Genomic DNA, 20,072 nt, shown 5'->3' with positions numbered 1-20,072 from the left:
TTTTACTTTTTTTTTCAATTTAATTAATTTTTTTGTTTAAAATCTTTGGCTTACTTTATTTAAATTTTCACTGCTTATTACTACGATTTGTATATTTAGATGATTTTCAAATGTGCAGATTTCAGTGTATGTACAAGGACCAAGAGGAACTTCAGCACACTTGTGTAATTCTTGAGCTCGTAGCATTAGAACAGATCGTCTCCAATCCCGTAGAGAATTAAGCGCTGACTTGTCTTGCTCAAGATAAGCTAGGGCATATACGATTGCTTTTGCGCAACACAACCCTTGATCATCTGACGGGATGGAAAGGACAGAGCGTTTTTTAAGACGATCTACTTGAATGTTGATTATCTTTGCTCTACCTGCACCGATATCCCTGCGAATCGTGATCACATCTACTAGGAAGCCTGAATCCAGCCGAATTTCATCTTTTGACTGCAGAACTTTCATAATAACCGATAATACGGTCTCCACCGTCATGGAAGATACGGCAATAATTTTCGTAGACATGGGTTTATCCAATCCATCGGCTTGGATACACATTCGTATCCAATCTGTCGGCCTTAGATTTTCTGTTGACCGTTGAATTAATATTTCAAACAGCTGTCTAACAGATTCAGTTACGGCTAGAAGAGGCCTGTTGCGAATATTTTTAGGCAGACGATTCATATCAACACGTGCCTGGAAGGTTATTTCCTCGCCTTGATACTTTCGGTTACGACGCCGTGCCTTCTCTTTGAGTATAATAGCATTTTCCATCTGGAAAGAAAAGAACATAATTCAGTGTAAATGAAAATAAGCACACACGCAAACACACCATAAGCCCTAAAACAGGAGAAAAACTCACATTTACTGAAATGTCATGTTCCACATATGCAGGTCCTTTAGATGGAGCAGAAGGTTGAGTCTAAAAGATGTATAGACATCACAGTGATATGGAAAACATAACAAACATAGAAAAACATAAAAAACATAGAAAAAAAATAATTCTCATATATATTTATATATATATTAAAAACTGATATTACCTCATATCCCGAGCCTACTTGATAGTAAAGAGGCAAAACCAAAGGATTCTCCAAAAATATCTGCGAAGTTTCACTTAAGAGCTAAAGAAAAGTAACAGTTGTGTTTAAAGAAATTTAGGTTCAGCTTATATATAAAAAAAAAAAAAAAAAAAAAAAAAATAATAATAATAATGACAGGAAAGAAAGAAAGAAAAAAAAAAAAAAAAAAAAAAAAAAAAAAAAAAAACTACGTACTTCATCTCCTGAATCACTAAAATAATTTTCAATGCCGTCAATAGGATTTTCGATGAATATTTGAGATGTTTCACTCAGGCACTAAATAAATTAAAAATAGTGAATAGTCTTTTTCTAGGTGGGGCAAAAAACTATACATTGTAAAAATAAGCCACAGAAGGAAATAAATAAGACTAGCTTACCTCATCATCAGAATCTCTTAAAAGCGCATGGAAATCCTCACACTACAAAATAATAGTATTTTTAATCATGTAAGTATTACAAACACATGGTCAAAGAACAATTGAAAATAATATGGCGATATAACTGTTTTGAAACGTTAATATTACAAACACGTGTTTCAACAAAACAGGGTAAAATATAATAAAAAAATCTAAGCCGTGTAAATAAAATTTAGCTTACTTGATCATTAGAATCTCTTACAGATACATCGGAATCCTCACACTACAAAAAATTTTAATTGCGTGTCAGTATTACAGGCACGTGGTCAAAGAAAAAAAAACAAAACACTAAAATAATAAAATAAACACATAATAACCTTAATACATTTTATATATAAATAAAATAAAAATAAATAAAATAAATTTTAAATATGAATACTTACTTGATCAAAAAAGGGTTCCAAAGAACGTTTACTGTTTCTTGAAGCCATTTTCGCAGATACGAAGAGAATTTCTTGTTTTTTCAAAAAGCGTGGTAACAAACTTCTAGAATTTAGCAAGTAATGAATTTCGGAGGCAATCCAGCGGTTGAAACTCGGCTCCGAACTTTTTACTTTGTCTGAATACGCGGATTGGTTAAGAGGGCATGACATCATTTTTCTGCTTTCTGATTGGTCCACAGAAATGTATTCGTTCACCTACGCGGATGTCTACACAAAGGGAGTGAAAAGGCAGACGCCATTTCCCAACCAAATCATGCACAAACATGATAAGGGTGACGTCATTTACCCACCAAGAAAATTCTTCAAAATGGCGGCTATAGAGGAAATCCAAGATGGCGGAGCACGGAAAAACCTTATGCAGATAATTAAGAACCATATCAACCAAGGAATTGAGGGGTATCGCTTAAAGACTTGGATGCGGTCCCCCTCAATCCCTTTTTATTAATTATTGGGTGGTAGCGAGTTCGTACCCCGTGAAAAGGAAATATATTACATTTTCATATTATTTTTTTTTACGATCCTGTTACTTTTAGATGATGTTCTGGACGCTAGATGGCGCCAGCAGTAACATAGCTTCAAGAAAATCAGTACAGATGTAAAAATATCATTTTAACTCTTTCCCTGCAGATAATAAATAATTTTAAAAAATTTCTTCCATTCGAAAATAATATCACCCACTTAGAAGAAAAAAAATTCATTTGATAAATTGAAAATATTAATTAAAAATTAAGCACAAAATAATCTTTATAATATCTTAAAGAAGGTAATCAATGTTCGAAAAAAAATTAAGAAATTAAAATATATGTCTTCTACCCCTCTTTCATCGTTTAAAAGAAACTTTTTGATCGGTAAACTCGTTGAACGCTTTGCCTTTTTTTTTTTGTAAGTACGAATTTTTAGTCTTCTGTGGTAACAAAAGCGTGGCTCAGTGGTTAAAGCGCGTAGCTGGAGATCTCGACATCGTGGGTTCGGGCCCACGCAATTTTTAAAACTGTCATGAAGGGCAGCATAAATCACCGTACAAAACAAAATGGCCGATGTTCTCCAAAGACCACGTGATCAATAAATTAATTAGGTAAGTTAAATAATAATTAATTAAATCCTTCATAAATACTTACCGAATAAAATTAACGAATGCCTCGGCGATTCAGCACGCACGGCATGGCGGGAAAAGGATGAGTCATTCCAAAGGAACACCACGTGATCCAATATGGCGGATGGAAGTCACGTGATCCAATATGGCGGAGGCCACGCCCCCGTTGCGTCATCCTTTGTTCTATTACGTCATGGCGGCATCCTTGAGAAAAGAACAAACTCAGCAAGACCCACTGAGTTTGTTCTTTTCTCAATTTTTGATTTTATATTAATTATTAACTACAGGTTTCTTACAGTTTTATAAAATCTTTATTTAAAAATAAAATTGTTAATCTTTAAGCTTGCAGGCCCAGCCCGAATGTATTTGTATTTTTAGGACTAATAGCTCATCGCTATTTATTTTCGTTTTGATTTTAATTTTAGACTAGATTTAGAAAGTTTGATTTTGCTTAACATATTTTAACACCTTAATGTGTCTTTCTGAGCGGACGCGTCGGGAAATTGGAACAGAGAATTGAGACTATTAAAATTTCCAAGACACTTTGTCAAAAAAATTTTTTAACGAAAAAGTTTCAATTGTCTGTTTCGGCGAAACGTGTAATGGGGTTAGCTTGATTCGACGTTCAAATAAATGAAATTTCCCTTGAAAAGCCTGTTTGGATGTCGAATTGGGCTAATTTACCATTTTCCGCTTACTTTTTAACTTTTTCTGTTTTTTAATTTTATTGTATTTATGTTTTACATGTCAAATGATTTGCTTTTCATGTGTATTAATTTTTGAAAACGTCTTAAACCTTTTGGAGCAGCAGCTCTTGGTAACTTTTAGGCGAGCTTTCTACAATTTATATATATATATATATATATAACAAAAGTACGTATAAGTCAAAAATAGGATTTTTATCATCATTATTTTCTTGTCAGTAGTGGTGATGATGCTGAATTTTGATCTAAAATTATCAGGTTTTTGCATAAATTTCACAAAATAAGGAATTTTTAAGCATTTTCTTGGTACTATATTTAAGTGTGGGTGCAATCCAATAAAAAAAATCTTATAAATTCAGAAATATAACAAATAATTTGAAAAGCGCCCTTCGAACGAGGTCGGTTATCTTAAAGAATTAAAATTATCTCAGTTAAGGGTAGTTGTGGAAAACTAGTTTCCATCCATTGTCGTAAAAGCTATAAACTTTTTTTTTTTTACTATTTGCAACAGTATACGTGTGTGAATAAAGTCCCTTTTCTATGCTTACTATTAAGAATGTAAAGAGATAACCATTGAAAAGTCTTGATCATATATTGAGTTCAGCGCTTTTGACCATAAACCCAGATATTGAAAAGTTCTCTGAACAGAAATAAGCTTAAGTATCTCACTGAAATAAGAAGATAATATATGTATTAACGGTGGCAAAAGTATACAGCACCATGTTTAAATTAAAATGTTTATTTTGTCATAATATTATTATTTGCATACTTAAACATAGTCAATAAATCTTTTCTGTAGATTTAAATTTAACATTGCATTTTCATTCTACAATTTTATAAAATAAGTGTTCTAAAAATTTAACGGCTGCTTCACTCAGTTAAATATGACACTTTAGTTCAACAATGCGAAGTAAAAACTATATTAAATATCAGTCACTGATAAGGTAGATGAATTAGGTATTTTCCTATCGTTTGTTTTATTAATTTCGTGTTTATAACCGCATAAGAAGAGTTATCTGAAATAGGTGTCTAGCAAGAATTTGTACTCATTATAATGAAAAAATATCTGAAAGTTCGTATTAATTAAATCACTAGTGTAGAATAGAAGAAATTTATCACGTTAACAAGAACTATTCCTTCGTAGTGTATCCTGATATTATTTATGTTTGCGATGTGCGCCATGAAATGATTTATGACGTGCGCCGTGACGTGAAAAGACTGCAAAGCATTGTTTCTAAGTAACATAGAGCATAGACTTTTGTTACATAGAATATCAAGTGAAAAATGTTTTTATCAAAAAGAAAAGACTGAATGATTACAGTATTTAATACAAATGGTAAATTGAAAACAACATCCACTTACTTGTCAATTAGATAACTGACAAAAAGAGCTTTTAGTGTGCATGTCTTTTTCTTAATGAAATAACAATGAACAATAGTAGTTTTACTTATTATTGCCAGTACACGAATATTCATTCGAAATTTGAAATTAAAAACAGACATATAGCAGTTAAAATCGTTCACAGTTTGAAGACTAAAAAAAACGTCCAACTGACAAAAATTCCATCATTATTTTTGCTCCGAATTTTTTTTTCAATAATTTGTTATGTTTATAATAAGTCACAAAGCTAAGTGGTATCTAATAATCTGATACATCTGGGACAAACGGAAGTTTTCTTTAATCTCAGTATATCTCCCATAATAAACAACGCTGACCATTAAAATTCAGATGTGCTTCAGATGAATTTAGCCTAAATAGACATTCGACATTGATGTATAAAATATCAATGACTTAACAATAATACCTAGAATATATTATTCTTGATTATATATAGAACATATCGTGCATATTTTCAATAGCTTGCACAACTTCTAGAGGCAAAGGTTGGCGAGTTTTTCCAGATTTTGACTCGGCGAATCTATCAGCATATTTTTTCGCTCTATTTGCTGCTAAGTCTGCATATAATACAGGTGCTGGAATGGAAACCCCCCGAGTGCAACGGGTATATGCGTAGCACAGAGAATGGCATAAATGTTGTAAATCATCTGCTGTAAATTGGTTATCATCATGAAGTACTATATAATGTGCTGGCTTACTGGTACCATGTATGCCTTCATGAGAACAAAGGAAAAAATCAAAAAAGACAGGATGAGTAATAGTTGTATCAATTGTAGTGCCAGGAGGGACATTACCCGATTTATAAACTCCTTCTTGACGATCCTGAGGTCTGACTCTAGTTTGGTGCCTTTTCTGAACAACAATATATGTGATGGGTAAAGTCTTATGAAACAGTTCTGAACACGCCTGTTGAATACCTGTTACTTCCTCTTCAAGAGCTGACTTCAATTGGCCTTCACTAACTCCATCGCGAAAGAAAAGTATTTTCTCGGGTTTTTCCCCGCCATTGTTCTCACTAAAGACCTCTAAAATACCTTTTACAACGCTTTTCATTTCTGTAATTATTTCCTGTGAAAGTTTACTGTCATCTTTATTTTCTTGTAGAACGCATTTTAAAGCATATCTAGACACAGTTTTATCAAGACTTCCAACAACTGCTGCTATAGAGGGATATCCAAAATCTCGAGGCCAGTGAACACAATCTGCACCAAAAACGATAACAGATGAGGAAAATGTTGGCGGGTTTTGCAGAAATATATGATTTATTCCCCCCAGTTTAATATTGATTTTCAAACAAACATTGGTTGTTATTTGATCGTTAATTTTTCTTAGACTTTTATCATCCATGCATTGAGTAACCAAATTATATTTAATATCTGCAAGATATTTAACTTCTTCATACGAATGCTTTTTATCATTTCTAGAGAGAACAATAATAGCAAATTCAGCACCAGATCTTTTAGCATATAATATAGCCTCTTCCGTACTGCTTCTGTCATCAAAAAGTTTTATCTCACAAGGATGGGGTAAGTTCATTCCACATTTGATGCTTGAAGTAACTAAAGTTTCAGAATAATATCGCAATTTACCAAACCCACAAAACTTTTCCTTAACAAAACTTATTACTATCCACTTTTGAACTTTCATTGCTTTATAGAATTCTTTTCCAGTTTCTATTCTCCAGACACCTTTGCGATCTGGTTTTGCAATTCGTGATGGAGCGTTACCGCTATATGCAAGAGATGGAGCGGGTATTATTCGACCAGTCAATCTCATGAACTGACTATCCATTTCAAGACCAAAATGATTCATTACTGGTCCACTTACATTTTGTATGGTCCGAGAATGTTTCATTATCTTCTGAAAGCGATCCTCCGGCTCTATAGCGGTATTTGTTATCATTCGAGATGTTGTTTCAGCACTCAGTTTACCAATTTTAGCTTGCCCTTTAACTATTACACAATTTTCCATGGGCATGTAAGTTTTGTTGTTGCCACCGTGCATATGAAGGCATGGTAACTGAGGGTAACAGAGAGTTTTGTATTTTTGAGCAAAATACTGAGCAACTGAAATTTTTCTTTTTTCGAATTCCATCATTTCCTCTCTGGCAGGCAAATTCCTTACTCCTTTTATCGTGTACAGTCGAGGTTGCTTTTGATGTGTCACTCGAACACGAACATTTCTTAGTGCGTCTGATAGTTCTTGAATTTGTAGCGGCTCTAACCTAGGCCAATTTATAATATTGATCCGTAAAATTTCACAGGCGTAGTCTATAACTGAGCCATATTTGTGAAATGCCTTTGCTGCTAAATTAACAACTACTACTGGAAAATTCTGTGCTAAATGAACGCTTTGATTGTACCCAAACCATATTTCTAAACCAGATAATAAATTTCGTGAATCATTTTGATTTGGACTAAAAAAGGAATTTCGAAGTTGAACTTGGATCAGTGGAGGCTCCCGATGATTCATAACGGTGTCGAAAACTAACAGTGCATCTTGCGGTATTTCTCTCGAACGACCACGGTATAATTCCATCAATGGTTCCAAATTTATGAGGTTACTACCATCTTCCTTTCTAACTGGTTTTATAATTACACAGAAAGTGTTCTTTTCACCAATATCAATATTTTCACACAATTCTTTATGAAAAGGTAAAATTTGATTTGTGAAAATATTTTTTTGTCCATCATAAACTGGACAAAATTTTTGTAACCTTTTATTTTTCACTAAAGTTGCAAAAATTTTCCTACACTTCTCTTTGCAAATATTTCTTTTCTGTTCATGTTCAACAACAGGTACACCTTTCTCTTTAGCTTGTTTTAAAGTATTTCCTTGGTGTATAATGCTTTCTTTACTCTCGCCCTCTTTTGTATTTTGAGTTATATTAACATCATAATGATAAATAGGCATATCTTTAAATTTTAATATAAAGTAATTTGCAATTAGTTTGATATTGCGACCCTTAATTCCATAGCCTGGTCTTGTAGCCATTGAGTATTCTTTTTTGGACACTTGCATTTCTTTAGACTGTAAGGATAAACCTGAAATTTTTTCGAAAAGATTTTCAGAATATCTTTCTTCTCCCTCAGTTTGGAAGTTTTTACCTGTTTCATCTCTAGTGAATTCAGGTTTCTTCTCTTCAGGTTCACTTATTTCACAGGAAGAATGTAGGTGTTCTTGATTTGAAAAGACATGTCTATCACGATTCCTCGCTGAAATTTGAGAGAAAAGTTGCGTATGAGTTTCAGTAAAAGAAAATGTAAATCATTAGATCAAAATGAATAAATTATTCACAAGCACAAATGCGCCAAATTATCTTTAGGGTAAATTATCTTTACATGCATAAAAACAATCATATTTAATGAAATAACAAATCAATATAATTTATTTTTTCATGGAATCATGAGGACCACAAACTTAATTATGTCAATCCAGTTGAACTTAATTAAGCAACTTAAATTCTTAAACGCAAATGATGAAATGATGTCACTAAAACCCTAGCAAGCATTCTTCACATTTCACGGAGAATTCTGCAGTCCAAGGCTTAATTTCAGCACTTATTGGGTCAAATGCGTTTTTTCTTAACATTAAAAAAAATTCCTTTTTTTCAACCAATATTTTGATGAGATTTTCTTTTTTTCTTTCTTCCCTCTTTTTCGTTTCTTTTTTAGGCTTAATTTCAGTATTTATCGAGTCAAAATGCTTTAAAAAAATCTTTTTTTTAACTAATATTTCGTTTAAAAAAAGGAAAAAAAATCTCAGCAAAATATTAGTTGAAAAAGATGCCTGCCGTTCATAAAAGTATCAAACAGTTATGGAAGTGACAAGACAACTCAACGTTTAAAACAATGAAGTTAGCCTGTTGGAAATAGTTTAAAGATTCTGAAATTGTATTTGAAAAGAATAAAAACGACTGATTCTAAAGATCAGTTTTTGCCTCTAAGCGCCCGTCGCAACAGAAGCTTGAATGCTAGTAATTGAACTCAGAGTGTGTAGCCGATGTTGGAACATTTGTAGCGAGATAAACTATATTCAAAAAAGTTAATAACAAATGTCTTACAATTCAAAAAGGTTAATAATAAATGTCAGTTTTACAACAAAAGAGCGTGTGCATAAATTTCTGCAATAAACCTTAAAGCTGAACCTTTGAACAACAAGGCTGCTGTTTCTCCACTTTTGACTCGCTTAACATTTGGTTTAAAACGCCTTTGATTGACTAGGTAGATTTGAGACCACCAAAATTAGTGATTATGACCATTGGCATGGATGGTATGAGGAGTTATTAATGATCATTGGATGTTGTCCCCTTGTTAGAGTAGTTAGGTCTGCCCGGGAGGGTCTAGGACGTTTCGCTGTCGCCATTTCATCGTGGCCGTCTCGCCGTCAGGACGTTTCGCCGTCGAGACTTATTTTTCTTTATATGACTATATTATACTCGTATTTAAATTTATTTAGATTAATAATTCTGTTTACCTTTTGTATACTTAATAAAGGTTGCTTGTAATATATATAGTTATTTACAAGTACGGGATATAAAGAAATTACGTATAGTTAGTTAGAAAATTATGTCAGTACCAAAGAGAACTGGGGCTAAAATTCTGTTATATCAGAAGTTATATTATCGATTTTAAAATTATGCGGGTGCAATAAATAATTCGCCAAAATTTCTTGAAATTTTAATCGGCGAGTTCAGAGAAATCACACATACAATCAAGAAATTCACATTTTTATGAAATCTGAATGGGAAACGAAATTACTTTGGAATCTTGTCAGCATATTACTTTCTTAATTTTAATATGTTATGTGTAACGGTGTATTCGTATAAAACTGTACACAAAAACGTTTTATATATTATTTTATATAAAATGTTTATTAAATTTAATGAAATTATTAAACTAAACAGCGTTATTAATTTAAATGATCTTAATGTAATAGGGCAATATATACAGTCGTGTAAAGAAAAATATGTTTTGACGGCAAAACGTCCCGACGGCGGAACGGCCACGGCGAATAGTCCCATTCTCTGTCCGAGGGTATCAGGATAAAATCTTACAATCATATGTAAATGTAAGTTAAAATAGCACACCGAATAATGATTATTGGAGAAGTCAAACAACTACAATCAGCGTAATATTTCTAAATTTTGCTGGAGTGGTTTCGACAGTTTAACTATAGAACTATAGAACTATAGTTTAACTTCTCCAATATATAAATGCGTTTTAGAAGTTTACGTGAATCTGATTTTCCATGGATGTGCCTGATTCATTTTACGAATGATAATCCGCGTCCAGATCGATAAATCTGAATAAAGAATTTCTTAAACACAAAATATCTACACTCATGTCCATAAATTAGGGATAATGCAAAATCAGGCAAAGGAAGAGTTAGAAGCAAAACAAATTTGACTTATTTGTAAAGCTTATTTATTAAACAAAAGGTAAAGGGCAAAAAAAGATGCTATATGTTAGATATTATTAAAAAAATTAGCGATTTGTTCTCCCTGGAGCAAATTACAAAATAAAACCTATTAAAAAAATATTACTTGGTTGATATGATTGTTAATACATTGTATGTCTCCCAGATGATGCAATACAGTCCGTACAACGCCTAGGCATGCTGAGTATCAAATTATCGATCTGATCTTGAGGGATATTACATCACTCAAAAAGCAATGCTCTCCTAAGTTCCGGTAGACATGTAAGAGGAGGTTGACGGGCTGCAACTCGTCGGCCAGGCATGTTCCGCACGTGCTCTACTGGATTCAAGTCCGGTGAGAATGCTGGCCAGTCCATACGGGTGATATCCTCCGATTGAAGGCATTCGCTTACGATGTTTGCACCGTGAGGACACATCCATAAACACAAATTGTGCGCCCATGGCGGCCCCAAACAAACGTACATGTTGTTCCAGAATGACGTCCCGATAGATTTGGCTTGTCATGGTTCCAAGTTGAACATGCAGGTCAGTTCTGGGACCCAGAATAAATCCACCCCAGACGAGCTCTCCTGCACCACCGTAACTGTGTCGTTCAATGATGTTTTCTTGGTGGTAACGGGTACCTGGAGATCTCTATATGAAAGTCCGGCGAGAATCAGACTGCAAGCTACACCTGGACTCGTCGGAAAACATCACACAATCCCACTGTTACGGTGTCCACAATGCATGCTCTCTACTCCAGGCTAACCGCAGGCGACAGTGAGTTGCAGTAAGTGGAACGCATCTGACAAGTCTGCGAGCATATAGACCAATCTGCCCTAAACGTCTGTACACGGTCTTCCTTGGAATTGTCGTACCAGTGGCTGAAGAGAGCTGACAAGACAGGTCTGAAGCTGTGCTCCGCCTGTTTCTTTTGGCAGTAACTGCCAATACCGGTCCTCATTCGGCGTTGTAACTCTGGGGCGACCTGTGCTGTAACGTCTACTCACATTACCATCTTCTTGGAATCGTTGCCAAAGCCTGGAGATGACACTCTGGGCAATTCCAAGTTCGTCTGATACTTCCAGTTGGGTACGCCCACATTCCAAACGGCCGATAATTCTACCACGTAAAAAATCCTCCAAATGCGTCCTTTGTGTCATAACTATTCGGTTATTGCACTGAAATGCTTGAAATGAAAAGCGCCTGCGAAAAATTTTACTTCTTTGCCTGTATTCCTTATATATCACTCTCTTACACTCTCGTCATTGTGACGTACCATCGGTGTCATCTGGTTACTTCCTGAAATTTGCATATGATTCTTGAAGATGTGTGTAGTGATTTTACAGGTGATATATTTATTTTAGAGTTCGATTTCCGCGTGACTCCGAATTAACCTTAATTTATGGACATGAGTGTAGTTTACTGTCCTAATGTCTTAAAAATGGCAGCCTAATCTCTTAGAACTGTTAATTGGCAAATTTCCTTCCGTAAAAGATCTAAAGAGAGAGATGGCATGAGGACCATAGTGTCGCACGAGCTAAATTTACTTCCCCAAACTCAAATTCCCTCTCATTAATCAACTTAAACCGGATTGTGAGTGCATATACGAGTTAAAGGAGATTACGTTCCGTTTTAATGTCGAGAATCTGTATTCCTTTCAGAGGTACTTAAAATTTTTTCAATAAAATTCCCTTGTCAAGTAATATTTAACTTGTTTCATAATAAAATTTTGCATCCTATTCTTTTGTATTTGATTTTTGATTCAACATTTCAAGCAGTTTCTGAGATATCATTGTTTTTTGCATGAAAGGATAATTTTCGACACCAGTATATAAAATTTTCATTCATTACTATATCTACAATAAATAAATACAGTCACTCTGAATGAACATACTTCTTGCGAATAAAATAATGCTCCTGGAAGTCCATCGTTAAATATTTCTAAGTTTAATAATATAATACATAAACTTCATATATTTCAACTGGAAACAGGAAACGATTTAATTTCTTCCCTTTGGAATCTGCTTCACTTAATCATTACGGAAATAATACTGATATGCCTTGGACGGATACCTGGTAATCTCAGCAGCACTATTTCACTAAAAGGGGAAGATTATTAGCGTAGTACGATCCTAAATGCGAAGCAAGACATCAAGCATATTATATTATTGTAAAAAAGAGCGGCCAATTTTAATTTGCACGTGGGCAGTCGACGCTCTAGGATCAGTACTGAGGATTGCATTGTGAATGCAGTTGACTTTTATACCTATTTTTTTAAAAGTTGATAGGTTTGATCAAAATAGCATAATATTTTTTAAAATGTACAGTTCCGCTATATTTCTTTGAGTGCTTTCATAATAAATATTACAGAGTTTCAAGGTGAAATATTTTTCATTGAAATAGATAAAATGATTTTTTATTTCAAATTATTATTACATCAGGAATTTTTTTTTAATGTAAAAAGTTCAAAAATCAGTTTTAGCACAATTGCTTGAAAGGAAATTATATAAGTGCGTTATTTATATGTGGCATACAAAAATTGACAAAATCTAAAATTTGATGTGAAGGATTGATAACAGAAATACTATTTGAAATGAATGATGTACATACGGCAATATCTGCGACAATTAACCAGATACTACATATATGAGAATTAATTGATATCAGCATTCCCGAAATATATGCTTAAATGTTACATTTTCATGTTGCAGAGATATATTTCTTTTACTAATAAATGAAACGTCTTTACGTTTCAAATGAAAGAAAATAATTACATAGTAATGTTGCGCGCTTCCAACCTGCACGCAACAATAGTGGTGACTGCTATGAACTGGAAAGCATACAAAGTCTTGAGAAGGGTTTAAATCCCTTTTTATTCAACTTTAGAAATTACAGATGCGTGCTCTTGACGCTCACAAACTACGCCGACCCGGCGGTAAAATAAAAATAAGAAACTAAAATGAATAATAACAAGTGAGTAACTACGAGGCTCTCTAAACGTATCTAACCTCACCGCGTTCTAAGATACCGCTGACAATTCAGCAAACTTCTGAATATTACGTTGAAAGATTTAACAATCTGCCGAGGCAAGCACACAGGCCGAAACGCGTAGTTCTTCAATTTCTAACTAACCACCTCCACGCTCGTGAAGCAAGAAAGCACACTTTCGAACTCGTTTCACTTCTATTTAACTCAGATTACTTCCGCTGACAATTTGAATCCTTGCGCGTTCTACTAAAATTTACATATTCTGGCATTGGCAATTCCAGGGGAAAGTAAGGCTTGACAGGAAAGATAGTTTAAACTTAAAATAAATGTTAGTTAAAATAAATATAAACCCTACATTTGCCGCTGCCAGAATTTGGTTAACTTGGAAGCAGGTCCTAGAAACGACCTGTTGAAAAGTTTCCACAATTCTGAACTAAATTTTAAGAGCCTCGTTTACATAAAAAAACTGTTTTTTCACAAAAGGTAGAATAAATTTCTGTAGATACTTATTTAACTCTCTCTTCTTACAGCAACCTTTCCTGGACTTCAGCAATCAATCTGTTCTCTTCTTTCCAACATCTGGAAGGAATAAGTATCAGTATCTTTCTAAATACATTATAATTTACACTTTCTTGACACTGAATAAGTTTTTGTTTTTGAACGATTTATTTTCCTTAGGTATTGCTTAATTCACATTCATTCAAGTATTCAAACATGAATTTAACTTTACCCTGGCTCTCCACCATGTGTGGTGTCAAACGGGAATATTCGTGTTTTAGTATTGCAACACTTCCCCTAACCACAATGATTTGTTAGAATTCAACGACCAAATAGACACACCTTACTCGACATTCGAACACTCGATGAGCTACTTTAACATTCTTAAAATTTAAGTGTAGGTGGAGTACCCTACAAAACACATTCATTCTAAATTCCCTCTCATTCATCTTTAGACATGCAGGCTTTCGCTCTAAAGCATGATTTTATCTACAGTTTAATACTTAAATTTGAATTCATTGCTTTTGAGCATTTACTTTTAGCATATAAAATTTTATGCTTCTAGACTAAATTCTACTTTTACATAACTTTCAAGTATTTACGTATATTTACAAAATTCCAATCCATATGATTTTTACAATTTACCATAAAATGAATAAGAGAAAAATAAATTTTTACTTTACGCATTCTTCGCTAAGCTGGCGGTACTGAAACTAAATTTCTCGTTAATACAAGAATACGAAGTTATTTTTATCTTCAGCCAAATTTTGGCTTTAACATAACAGAATTAGTCTTTCGACCAACAGAAACTGCTTGTTCTTAGATTTTATACTTAAAGAAAATAATACTTTTGCCTTAGCTAAATAAAGTAAAACAAAACTAAGTCTCAACCGAGACAAACTGACTTCCGTCAAAACATAGAACTTCGCATTTACGCATAACATTTCGGAACAAAAGAAAAAAATTTTATAGAAGATTTTAACTTATCTTTGAGTTTTCGATGATTGGAACTCCGACATCCTCTTCTGGCAGAACTGCTCCCACGTTATAGATTTCATCGACGTCAGTCGTCTCCTTAGTGTCCTTCGAGGGTCGTCCACGTTGCTTTTTCTTTTTCGCCCTCTGCATGCTGGCCTCTTGGAGTGGTAGTCGTCGGGTTGCTGTCTTTTCCGTTTTGCCCCTGGACGGCTGGTCTTGACGTCCTCCGGTCTGGAATCATGCTTGAATTTCTTCTGTTGGTGGTGGTCTTTTCGTTCCTCCTGCTGTCTTTTCGTTCTCGGGAACGGCGGCCTTGTTTGCACCTGACACTCTGGCCCTGGAAGCGTTCTCCTCGATGCAGAATTTCTACTGCGATACGTTGTAAGTAGTGTTTTCCTCTTTACCAAAGCTTCTTTACGCGGCGGCGTTGCTTTCTTGTATTTCTTAAATGCTGGAGTCTGAATGTTTTCATTTCTTCTTTTCGGCACCGTCGCATGACTTGTAGAAGGGCTAGGTTTCTCTTCAGTTCTCTGCTTCTTGGGTGGTGGAGCAGGTGACGTTACTTCTGGACCTTCTACTTCTTTTACGCTTGAGTCCTGCAAGAAACTTTTAAGGATTTCAAAATCATTTTGATTATAATATTTTTTCACCTGGTCGGGACTTGCTTTACAGATTTCCCCTCTCTCGTTCTTAAGGTACAATACGACTCCCTTTATTTCCTGAATTACATAGGGGCCTTCAAATTTTGCAGCTAACTTTGCAGTAAAATTGTCTGGGGCACTTGATAAAGAAAATTTCCGCTTCAACACTTTATCCCCAACTTTAAAATCTGCATCACGGCGTTTTCTATCACAGTAAAATTTTGTGTATTTCTTGCCGTATCCGAGCTTTTAACCGCCTGGTCAATAAGTTTTTGCACATCTTTTTGTTTAAATTCTTGCTCTCTTTGTTGCACAAAGAATAATTTATCTAATGGCGTAATTAACTTCCGTCCTAAAAATAATTCTTCTGGGTTTTTTCCCGTAGTATCGTGATTTGCCGTTCTTAAAGCATAAGCTAACTCATTTATGTAGCCATCCCAGCGCTTGTGATGTGTGCTAACATAACTTCGAATTATTTTTACAATGTTTTTATCAACTCTTTCTGCTATGTTTGCCTGTGGTCTATACGGAACCATTTTGATATGGCGTATGCCAAGTCCAGTGCAAATATTTTCAAATATTTGGCTAACGAATTGTTTACCGTTATTGCTAATGACTTTTATCGGTGCACAGTATTTTAAAATGTATCTGTGTAAGAATGCATCTGCGACTGTTTTGGCTGACGCGCGTTTAAGTGGAACAATTTCTGTCCATTTTGAAAAATGATCTACAATTACTAAAAGAAAACGATTTTTATTTAACTCACTCTGGGGGAAAGGACCAAGAAGATCTATGCCTAAAATTTCATTCGGAAATGTAGCGCAAATGCTATTTAAGTACCCGACCGGGCTGTAATTAATATCATTTATTAACTGACATTGATTGCAGGACCTGACATACGCAGTTACTATTTTGTATAATTGCGGGAAATATACCGCCTCGCGTACCCTTTTTTAAAGTCTTTCTGACCCCTAAATGAACCGCTGTTTTCGCGTCGTGTAATTCCTTCAAAATGCTTAATCGAAGCGAGGCTGGGATGACTGGTTTGTACTCGAAATTTTCGTTTGTTGTTTTCGTATAAAATAATAAATTATCTATTATTTCATAGTTTTCTGCTCTATTTCTTATCGCATCGATATCTGTGTGCTCAAAGCTTTCGGGGTCTTTCAAATATACATAGATACTTCCAAATTCAGGATCAGCTTTCAATTCAGCAATAATTGTTCCTCTAGAATATAAAATGTTTGAAGTCAATACACGCATTTCAGTTCATTTCCTTCATCGTCCAGTTTTATACGAGAAAGTGCGTCAGCTACATTGTTTTCCTTACTAGGTTTATATTTAATTATGAGATTATATTCTTGAAGTTTTAAAGCCCATCTTATTAACCTGGGCGTTAGGTTTTTCCCCGAGTAAAGTCTACCAACAGCCGTATGATCCGAAAAGACTGTTACTGGCGCTTTGCTGAAATAAACTCGAAATTTGTGTACAGCCATTAATACGGCTAATGTTTCTCTCTCTGTAGCTGTATAGTTCCTTTGTGTAGGGTTCAACGTTTTACTAAAAAATGCCAAAGGATGGCCATTTTGCATGAGAACCGCACCCACAGCATAGTCCGACGCATCTGCTGCAATTTCCAGGTTTTCGTCCCCCTCCAGGAATTTCAAAACAGGGGCATTGATGAGCGCTTCTTTGAACCTTTCAAATGCGGTATTTGCTTCTGCTGTCCACGTGAATTTACTTTTCTTTCTTTTAATTACTAACAAGGTTTCAACAATATTAGCAAAATCTTTTATGAATGACCGATAATAAGAACATAACCCAAGGAAAGAAGAAAATTTCTTGGCGGTGTTGGGAGGTGGGAAATTCTTGATTGCTTTTATTTTTGAATCTTGAGTTTCTATACCCTTTTGCAAAATTTTATAACCCAGATATTTAAGTTCTTTAGTTGCGAACTTACATTGAGGCATTAATTGTAAGACCGACCTCTTTTAACAATTTAAAAACTTCTTCTAGATCTTTAATATGCTGTTCCAACGTACTACTCGTTATAATTATATCATCTAGATAGATTAAAGTCGATTTTCCTAGGACAGGCTTTAGAACAATGTCCATAGCTCTCTGGAATGTTAACGGGGCCCCACACAACCCAAAGGGCATGCGTAAAAATGCATAAGTGCCCGATTTTGTTATAAACGCGGTTTTATGTATGTCTTCGGGTCTCATAGCTATTTGATAGTAGCCAGACGTTAAGTCCAACGTAGTCATGTATCTTGTAGATTTAATCTTTCTAATAATTTCCTCTATAACCGGCAAAGGGTAAACTGGGAATTTAGTAACACTATTAAGTTTCCTGTAATCGATAGCAAACCTCCAAGCCCTTTTATCCGAAGGAGGAAACTCGTTCTTTTTCCTACATAGTACGACTGGACTCGCGTACTCACTATTTATGGGCGTTATTATTTGGTTTCTTAACATTTCCTGAATATGTTCTATGATTTGCTCTTCCTGTTTATCATAGCGATAAGGTTTAGTCCTATAGGGTTTGTCGGCAGTTAACTTCCTGTATCGATGAGTGCTTCTACTGGTACATCGCCAACAAGGACTTGTATAATTGGTAAATGTGAGTTTTTTACGATGACCGTATTTAAGTATCTTTTTGAGGGTTTTTTTCAAAACTTCCGGGGTCTGGACCCTCGCTTTCACAGGCCCCTCTACTTGTTTAAAGCTTTCCTTTCAAGTTCTGCCTTCTGGGTACGCGGATGTTTATTTTCGAATTTTCTTTTTGGGCTTTGACCTTCGAGGTTCGATGAGTTAGCTTGATAGCTCTTTCCCCCATAAGAGCGGTTTGCATTTCTGCTCTGCTCATTTGAAGATTGCCTTCGGATACTTTGAGAATACGATGCCCCTCTAGCTTTTTCCGCTATTCTGAGATTCGAAGTAATCTTGAGCAGCAAGTAGCAATCTTGGTAAGATTATTTCAATAATCTCCGCGTCGGGTTTCTTCCCATACAGCATATCCGTCAGCTTCATTTTTCGCAGAATAAAGTCCGTCAACTCATCTATATTCCGTTGATAAAAACTATATAGTTCGGCTTCTAGCCTTGCTCGATCTTTCACTATGGGGAAGGCCTTTAATAACGATTTTTTGAAATTTTCAAATGTATATGTCTGGCCTCCGAATTTCCCTAATAAAAATTTGCCTATATTCTTCCACCATAGCGAAGCCTGTCCTCTTAGTGCAGATGTGGCGATGGCAACTTTTTGTCTTTCAGGCACAGGGTAGAGCTGGAAGTGATTTTCAAGGCCTTCTAGAAATATCGCCACCGAATTTTTTCCGTCGAAATTGACGTTTGGCTTGATTGACGCTCTCATCGTCTGGACCGGGTATCCAAATCCTTCAATTGGCTTGCCATTTCTTGTTGTTGTCCAGCAGCTTCCATCCAATTTTCGGCCATTTCAGTTCGACAACTGTTCGGGCGCCAATGTAAAGTTGCGCGCTTCCAACCTGCACGCAACAATAGTGGTGACTGCTATGAACTGGAAGGCATACAAAGTCTTGAGAAGGGTTTAAATCCCTTTTTATTCAACTTTAGAAATTACAGATGCGTGCTCTTGACGCTCACAAACTACGCCGACCCGGCGGTAAAATAAAAATAAGAAACTAAAATGAATAACAAGTGAGTAACTACGAGGCTCTCTAAACGTAACTAACCTCACCGCGTTCTAAGATACCGCTGACAATTCAGCAAACTTCTGAATATTACGTTGAAAGATTTAACAATCTGCCGAGGCAAGCACACAGGCCGAAACGGGTAGTTCTTCAATTTCTAACTAACCACCTCCACGCTCGTGAAGCAAGAAAGCACACTTTCGAACTCGTTTCCCTTCTATTTAACTCAGATTACTTCCGCTGACAATTTGAATCCTTGCGCGTTCTACTAAAATTTACATACTCTGGCATTGGCAATTCCAGGGGAAAGTAAGGCTTGACAGGAAAGATAGTTTAAACTTAAAATAAATGTTAGTTAAAATAAATATAAACCCTACAACATGAATATTAAAAAAATATTAAATGACGAAAACAGGCAACACGTAGTTAATAGTTTCAAGATAATGATTATGAAAATTTGGAAACAAACTAAAATTGCTAACAATATCTTAAAAGGTAGTAAAATTATTCTGATTGTTAATTCATGTTTTATTACTAATCATAATACACCGAACAAAAGGGCAAAAAAAATGCTGTGAAAAGTACTTTTTAGGAAATCAATAAAATTCCACAATGCATATGTTTTCTTTTTTTATAAAAAAACTATGTTAACCTTTCAAAGAATGTAACGCAAAGCGAAGGGAGAATTGAAAGTCATGGAAATGTTTAAGATGTAAGCTATGCTCTGCAATAAAAATAAAAATTATTGCTTT

General features: G+C 34.9%; 2 protein-coding genes across 3 annotated transcripts in view; both read right to left on the bottom strand.

The window, feature by feature from the left end:
- Positions 1–36: 36 nt before the first annotated feature.
- LOC118181237 (uncharacterized) lies at positions 37–4,893 on the bottom strand. The gene is made up of 7 exons (XM_085811810.1): positions 1,867–4,893; positions 1,665–1,706; positions 1,445–1,486; positions 1,263–1,343; positions 1,029–1,109; positions 848–907; positions 37–759 (listed from the first exon to the last, which is right to left on the bottom strand). Exons 1-7 carry the CDS (start codon positions 2,077–2,079, stop codon positions 37–39), a joined length of 1,242 nt encoding a protein of 413 aa, XP_085667936.1. The 5' UTR covers positions 2,080–4,893.
- A 267-nt stretch (positions 4,894–5,160) lies between these two features.
- The window catches only part of LOC118181234 (protein argonaute-4-like), a 33,059-nt gene continuing 18,147 nt past the window's right edge, over positions 5,161–20,072 (bottom strand). For both annotated transcript variants that reach the window (XM_035350327.2, XM_035350328.2), the window contains exon 4: positions 5,161–8,336. In XM_035350327.2, the coding sequence (XP_035206218.1) occupies positions 5,548–8,336 (2,789 nt within the window). In that variant the 3' untranslated portion in view covers positions 5,161–5,547. The remainder of the gene's footprint in view (positions 8,337–20,072) is intronic.

This window comes from Stegodyphus dumicola, chromosome 2, assembly GCF_044657685.1.
Source record: "Stegodyphus dumicola isolate Sdum_Otavi_A_Nest chromosome 2, ASM4465768v1".
Lineage (NCBI taxonomy): Eukaryota > Metazoa > Arthropoda > Arachnida > Araneae > Eresidae > Stegodyphus > Stegodyphus dumicola.
Note: the sequence above shows the minus strand (reverse complement) of the source record. Positions and strands in the feature narration are given on the sequence as shown.

Bases quoted from the DNA above. Each gene is read 5' to 3' on its own strand.
- LOC118181237 (XM_085811810.1), bottom strand. From the start codon at position 2,079: ATGATGTCATGCCCTCTTAACCAATCCGCGTATTCAGACAAAGTAAAA. The intron at 1,344-1,444 runs GTAAGCTAGTCT...TAATTTATTTAG, and splicing joins TAAGAGATTCTGATGATGAG to TGCCTGAGTGAAACATCTCA. The intron at 760-847 runs GTGAGTTTTTCT...TTTTCTTTCCAG, and splicing joins AACATGACATTTCAGTAAAT to ATGGAAAATGCTATTATACT.